This window comes from Priapulus caudatus, unplaced genomic scaffold (assembly GCF_000485595.1).
Source record: "Priapulus caudatus unplaced genomic scaffold, Priapulus_caudatus-5.0.1 Scaffold533, whole genome shotgun sequence".
Classification (NCBI taxonomy): Eukaryota; Metazoa; Priapulida; class Priapulimorpha; order Priapulimorphida; family Priapulidae; genus Priapulus; species Priapulus caudatus.
In genome coordinates, this window is record NW_014577594.1 from 96,083 (window position 1) to 103,086 (window position 7,004).

A 7,004-nucleotide genomic window follows, 5' to 3' on the forward strand; every position below is an offset into this window, starting at 1 on the left:
TAATTAACGCCCACAAGATAAACCTCCTGACTCAACAGGCACGCGATAGAAATGACAGCCTAGATGACAGAAGAATAGGTCACCTAATTTAGCCATATTCTTGCTACGTTCATTTCAATAGTTTTTCCTGTCTAGACTCTTAAACTCGTCCAGCAAGCTTATGGATTTGAATTATGAGTGTTTAAAAAAAGAAAATAACTTGGCCAAAAAAAGTGTAGGCCCGGGCCTACAGTGCTACATACTGGCTACGCCCCTGGTAGAATATGATTAGAGAAATATAATTACCAACGGCATGCAACGAAAATGAAGTAGGGAACGGAAAACTGATGAAGCAGGCGACAATTAACGAGTATAATGAGAAATAGATACACACTATATGACACTATAATAGTACATGCTTTATGATGCTTACATATTGCTTATATATATATCTAACATATTTACGCAGAAACTGGATATTTAGATTGTAATTACCGTGTACATATGGGGCGGGCGTGAGTGTGTGCCCGCGCGCGCGTGTGCGCGCGTGTGAGGGTGCGTACATGCGAGTGTGTGGCCTAGCTGTCTCTATATATATTTGTGTGTTTTTCATCTATATCTATCTCTTTGTCTGTAACCGTGTCTGCCGGCGTCTCTGTCTATGTGCGTGTCTGTATATTTGTGTCCGCGTGCGTTCTTCTCTTTCTTTCTTTCTTTATTTATTTATCACACGCATGTACACGCACAGTGACGCACACGCATTCGCACACGCACGCATGTGTGCGTTGGTGTGTCTGTCTGTCCATTATATCTTACCTGTCGTACCACAGAAATTATCCACAGCCTTTATAGATGCAATACTCGGCATATGCCAGTAAAAAAATAGCGAAAATAGCTTGCTTGAAAGAATTAATTCTGATGTGAATATTAGGTGTTGTTCCGCTAGATGGCGCTAAATACTGCAAGCATGATGGAGAACTTTGTAGATGTTTTTATTTTACTCTTCACGACAATCGTAGCATTTGCTGCTGGTAATGACACGGGAGGCTCTAGTTTTCATTACTCGGTAGAAGGCAAAGTACCATCACTACAGGATTACTACCCAGACTGGACCATACGGACGAGGATCTTAGTTAACGGCGGACAATACGTGGGCTTTCTCAAGCACGACGGCAGTTTCCAAGTTCAGAATCTAGCATCGGGTTCGTACGTGTTCGAGGTCGACAATGCCGACTTCGACTTCGAGCCCGTGCGCGTGGACATCAACAGCAAGGGTAAGATACGAGCGCGCAAGGTCAACTACATACAGAGCTCGCAGGTCAACACCGTGCAGTACCCGCTCAAGTTCCGGCTGCGCGGAGTCGCCAACTACTTCCAGAAGCGCGAGACTTGGCGCATCACCGACATGCTGATGAATCCGATGGTGCTGATGATGGTGGCGCCGCTGCTGCTGATGGTCGTGCTGCCGAAGCTGACCAGCATGCAGGATCCAGAGTCGCAGAAGGAGATGCAGGATATGCAGCAGCAGATCCAGCAGCCTCAGATGCCCGACATAGCAGAAAAGCTGACCAGCCTGTTCGGCGACAGCCGGCCGAAATCGATTAAAGCTAAAAAGGTGAAGAAGATTGATTAACGTTTCTCCTTGAAGTTTCCTCTCGATCCATCAATCCACGGATGCTTAGTAGCACCCAAGCCTGTTTGTTTTCTGCCCATGTCCTCATTTACTGAGAATTTCATTGGGAACCATATACACATGAGCATGTAATTGTAGCATGCGCAGTTTTGCAAGTTGTAGAAGCACTTCATGATAGGGAAACAGATGTGAAAGGGCCCCTAATAACATGAAAAGTAGCTTACACCCTTACTTAGGGAATATTGGGCTGTATAGTAACTAATACTAATACCGTATATGATCGCATAATAACCGCGGGCGCGCCTATAAGCCGCACCTCAATTTGAATCGGGTGACCAAGTATTGCGCCTAGTATATTTCCCCACACGGTATGGCACACTTATAAACCGCAGAGCAAATACAGGGTTGAAATCTGAGGCCAAATTTGCGGTTATTACGCGATCATATACGGTAGTCATGCTCACGACTGACCTTTCCTGAATGAAACTAGTTTTTATTCTCCGGATGAAAACCATCAGTTTGGTATTGACAGTTTGCCGGAAACATTTTAGAGGAGGGGATCAACGTAAACGTAGCAATTCATAAGTAATTGAGATTTTTTTCTATCAGTAAATATCCATGTTTCATGAAATTATTCTCAATTCTATTTTTTATATTTAGGTGAAGTGATCCATGAAAGTCAAGAGGAATGCCAAAGATGACAAGACAAAAAAGTGTCAGCCTGGCAGTGTTGATGTACTTATGCCGTCATGATCAATTCAAAATGTGGATAAAATTAGAATTAAAATTTTGTAACCGTTTTGACGGAAAACTAGGAAATTTCTGTTTGGCTCATTGCACCTGCTATAAAATTCATTGCATTTCTTAAGCATACCACAGAGGGGGCACATTGTGTTTTTGTATTACACGTTATACCATGAACATATGTATACTAGTACTACATAAACATGTATGTATATCGAGCATACATACGTTCATGGTCATACTATAGTAGTGCGTTAGAGAGCATATAGCACATAGCTAACAAAATGTTATTCTTCCTATGCAAGTTCCACTTTATCAATTTATTGTGATCGGTTTTATAAAGTCTGCAGTCACCAAATGTTATATATTTTAATAAAGGAATCGTTACTTGTAAAACTAATATGTAATTCAAGATTGTTTTCAATGAGTTGTTCTATATAAAGACGAGCATATTTATGTAGTGCATCTTCATAATAAAATCAGTAAATATCCTTTTGATTGGTAACTCAAAAAGTAGGCAGAATTTATTCATTAATTGTGAAAAACTTGCAGTAACATCGTGAATAATCACTACACATTTTTATTGCTACTTAAATTACAATACAAATGAATATGTACATAGTGCGTATATGGCAAAGAACTGATAGATATAAAGTGTTGCCATCGAATAGCCATTATAGATAAATGTTATTTTACTTTCATTATACACTCCTGGTTTGCAACGTGTGAAAATAAAATTTGTAAGCGCAAACATTTGTCAGTGTAACGAGATACAGCTGATAACTGATGAAAAGCTGTTATCCAAAATAAAATGATCCTAAATGCTCGAGTACAGTTATCTCTTAACATAAATTAAGAGGGAAACTAAACATACAAAAATCACAATGACAACGTTCATATTTATACATGCACGCAGCTAATTTTCGTCACTTACAAATGCAATTCATTCCTACAATAAAAGTGCAAGTGGATAACTTACTGTCTTCCCTATGCAGTTTCTCTCACAAACAACTTAGGGGAAATCATAGGTGGCAGCACTCTCCAGCTGTAGCTCTTCCTCGAGTTCCGTCAACTGCGGTTTGGAACTTTTCGCCGGCGCATCTGCCACGCCGACGCTTTCGTTCGCGTCGACAGAGGCGCCGCCGCCGACCGCATCCTCCTCGCACAGCATCTCAGCATCACGTGGCTTCGTCGATACGTCGCGCGGTTCGTCGTCTCGCGCCGCGTCGTCGTCGCCGGCCATTTCCGGCCGGTGTTCGCTTGTCATTGGCTCGTCGCCCGGAGGCTGCTGTCCCTCCTTACCGTGCTGCGATGGCAGCTGTGTCGCGGCGTCGTGGCTGTGCCGGCGCTTCTTCTTCCGCTTCTTGTTCTTCTTGTCGTGTTCGATCTCCACCTCGAAGATCTGGTTCAGCTGCTCCTTGGCGACGGACGACTTCGCTCGCATCAGCTGCAAGAACACGCCACCTGGTGTGCGACGCCGCGATCCGTCCTGCGAAAGGGGAATTGGCAAGCATATATCATGAGACTAGTGATGGGAATCGGTTGGAATATCATCAATGATGAAATTCCAACCCATTCCCATGATGATCATCAATCATCAGTTGCACCCAACCAATCGATGATCGAAGATAAATGTTATTGATCGAGGCTACCAGATATTGAAATATATCATATAATACAGTATTTTTTATAATACAACATTCTAAAAGCTATGTAACAGTATTATACCTGCTTATGTTTGGTGTAGGTTAGAAAAGTAACAAAAAAAACACACAAAAATAAAAATAGAGTCATTTCATCCATGTTTGCACATTTTATTTTAAATTAATTTTTTTTTTGGATAACCGATTATATATTTTCATAATCGAGCGCTTAGTCGGTTGCTGCAAACGACTGACTTTCAATTATAATCGATCATCGGGACATGACTACGTGACACCATAGGCATCAAACTCAGAAGAGGCTTTGCAAACAGTAAGCTTATTAGATTGGGATAATGAGATCGATTCCACGTAGAGATTATGCACTTATCAAAAGATAAACAATTAAGAAACTAAACTATGATAACACTTAACCCAATTGTAATCATAGATGGATAGACTTCAGTTTAGCCACATCAACGATTCTTAGGCCAACACTTCATGGTGGCTTTTCCAAAAATACAGACTAAAGATAAAGAGTTCTATGCCTTACCAGTGTCATGATACCGCCAGCACTTTCCACATCTTCAGTTTCCGCCATCAGTTCCAATGTCTTGACGCTACCTAGCGTGTCCACGACCCTCGCTACACACAGAACACATCAGGGGAAAAAATAGAATTTATTTTTCGGGGGCTACTTTTCAAGCTCGCGTGCATGAAAATAGCACTCTAAAATTTGGTTTGCATTGAACTCTATGCAAATTTACGGGGGCTCTTTTTGGCATTTCGGGGGCTAAATCGCCCCGAGCCCCCGTGTATTTTTTTCACTGGAACACATAGATTAATCTGAAAGCTTGCCAATTTGCAAAACAAAGCAGATTACCAAGGAACAGTTGCGGTTCAACATTAAAACACATCACATTAACATCAGGAATACATGAATAAAAAATACATTGCTAAATACAGTTCATCTTCAAATCAGTGCAATCAATCAAAGAAATGCACGCAGACGATAAATACGCCCAGATTTCTAGTAAGAGCACGCCACAGCTTCCATGACAACACCCTGCCTCGTGACGAGACACCCACCCACCTATCAATCCAGCCTTGGACTCCCGCAGTCTGTACACCAACTCATGGACGATCTTCTCTGGCGGGTCATCCGCACACAGCTCCACCTGGTGCTTGATCGGCGCACCGACGGGCACCGTCGAACCGAGCCGCGAGTGCACCGACCTCGGGCGTGAACCCAGCCTCGCACGAACCCCTCTGTTTCGCCCTCTGCCGCCCTCCTCCCCCTCCCTCGCTCCCTTGTTCCCGTCCCTCCCGCCTCCTTCCCCGTCCCTTGCTCCCTCCTTCCCCTCCCTCGCTCCCCCGTTCCCGTCCCTCCCGCCTCCTTCCCCATCCCTTGCTCCCTCCTCCCCGTCGCTCGTCACTGCGGAGGAGGAGGAGCTGTCCTCCCTCTTCCTCTTCGCGTTGGGGTTCAGCGTGATGTAGTCGTAGCTCTCCGCGGCGCGATCGTTACTCAGCTCATCAGCATTCATCGCGAACCCCGTCAGGCCCTGCGACAGTATCTGCTCCTGCACCACCGACGCCCACACCGCGTTCGCACGCCGACGGCCAGGCTTCCCGCCGCCGTTGCCGCGGAAACCGTTCGCGGCGGCGCGCGGAGACGGCGCGGGTGGCTGCGGCGCCGGCGGCGGGGGTTTCCCGCGTTTGGCTCGCTTCCAGGATCTGTCGCCGGCGCCGTCGTCGTCGTCGCTGTCGTTGCTGCTGGTGTCACTGTCGCCGCTGCTCAGCGGTTTCGCCTCGCTCGTCACATCTCGTCGTCGGAGCGGATCGACGAAGGTCGCAGTCGATGTCGAAATCTGCGAAGGGTGATGGGATTCGACTTGCTGTGATTACCTGCATGTTTTTCTACGTCGGCTCGACATTTAGACCGTTTATACTTAGTTACAAAACGTTCAGTTTTATGTTGTTGTTGTTATTATGGTGTTTTTTTTGTAACAACTGGTTTTAACGTTGAATTTGAAGGAGAGAAGAAAAGAAGATTAAGAGGTTGGTTGAGGAAGAGGAAGACTGAAGAGTTAGAATGGGAAAGAAGATGCTGATAAACGACTAAGGACGAAAAGGAACAATTTGTACTACAGCACAGAGCTAACACCACAGGCACTTGGAACGTCTCAATAAAAAAAAAAGAGTAAATAAACACGAAATTTATTTACTACCAAAGTCACAATGTTTCTCTACTCAATTTCGCCTATAATCACCTGTAAATGCCAGTCAAATGCTCATCTGCAACACACAAGTACACCGCATGCTAGCTGCTGCACACTGACACATAAATATATAGCAGGTAGGAAAGCGTGCTGCCAAAATTCGCTCGACGCTCGCTTGATTTCACACGAATACAACACAAACATACAACCATTCTACTCCATCTTTGTTTCTATTTGAAGGGCAGAGTTTACTTGTTATAAAAACATACTGTCTGTGTTCGTAACCAAGCTGTGTCACGCGAAATCACACAAAACCTGACGAAATTCTCGCATTCGCTCCCGTTGCGCAGTTTATGTAAATGGCTGTCGGAATCAGGAAACACCCACCGGCGCTCTTCGTCACCTCATTTTTGCGCTGCATTATTGCAACGCTCCACTGGCGGCTTTGACGAGGCTCGTCCGGGAGTTGGAAAGCAGCGTGGTAGTTTCACAAAATGCAGTGCACCGCCTATATAGCCCTGTACTTGCAGCCATTTACATAAACTTCGCAATGAGAGCGAACGCGAGAATTTCCTCAAGCTTTGTGTGATTTCGCGTGACATCGCTCGGTTACGAACACAGACAGTATGTTTTTATAACAAGTGAACACTGACCTTCAAATAGAAACAAAGATGGAGTAGAATGGTTGTATGTTTGTGTTGTATTCGTGTGAAATCAAGCGAGCGTCGAGCGAATTTTGGCAGTACGCTTTCCTACCTGCTATATATTTATGTGTCAGTGTGCAGCAGC

The 7,004-nt window shown here is 44.6% G+C and overlaps 2 protein-coding genes across 2 annotated transcripts in view; one reads left to right on the top strand and one right to left on the bottom strand.

Annotated features, from left to right (window-relative positions):
• The first annotated feature begins 919 nt into the window (after nt 1–919).
• On the top strand, nt 920–2,756 carry LOC106811380 (ER membrane protein complex subunit 7 homolog). The gene is made up of 2 exons (XM_014814966.1): nt 920–1,594; nt 2,273–2,756. Exons 1-2 carry the CDS (start codon nt 926–928, stop codon nt 2,279–2,281), a joined length of 678 nt encoding a protein of 225 aa, XP_014670452.1. The 5' UTR covers nt 920–925; the 3' UTR covers nt 2,282–2,756.
• Nucleotides 2,757–2,918: 162 nt separating this feature from the next.
• LOC106811376 (phosphorylated adapter RNA export protein-like) overlaps nt 2,919–7,004 on the bottom strand; it is a 5,089-nt gene continuing 1,003 nt past the window's right edge. The window contains exons 2-4 of the mRNA XM_014814961.1: nt 5,090–5,864; nt 4,550–4,641; nt 2,919–3,845 (exon numbers count right to left, since the gene is read on the bottom strand). Coding sequence (XP_014670447.1) covers nt 3,369–3,845; nt 4,550–4,641; nt 5,090–5,864 — 1,344 coding nt within the window. The 3' untranslated portion in view covers nt 2,919–3,368. The remainder of the gene's footprint in view (nt 3,846–4,549; nt 4,642–5,089; nt 5,865–7,004) is intronic.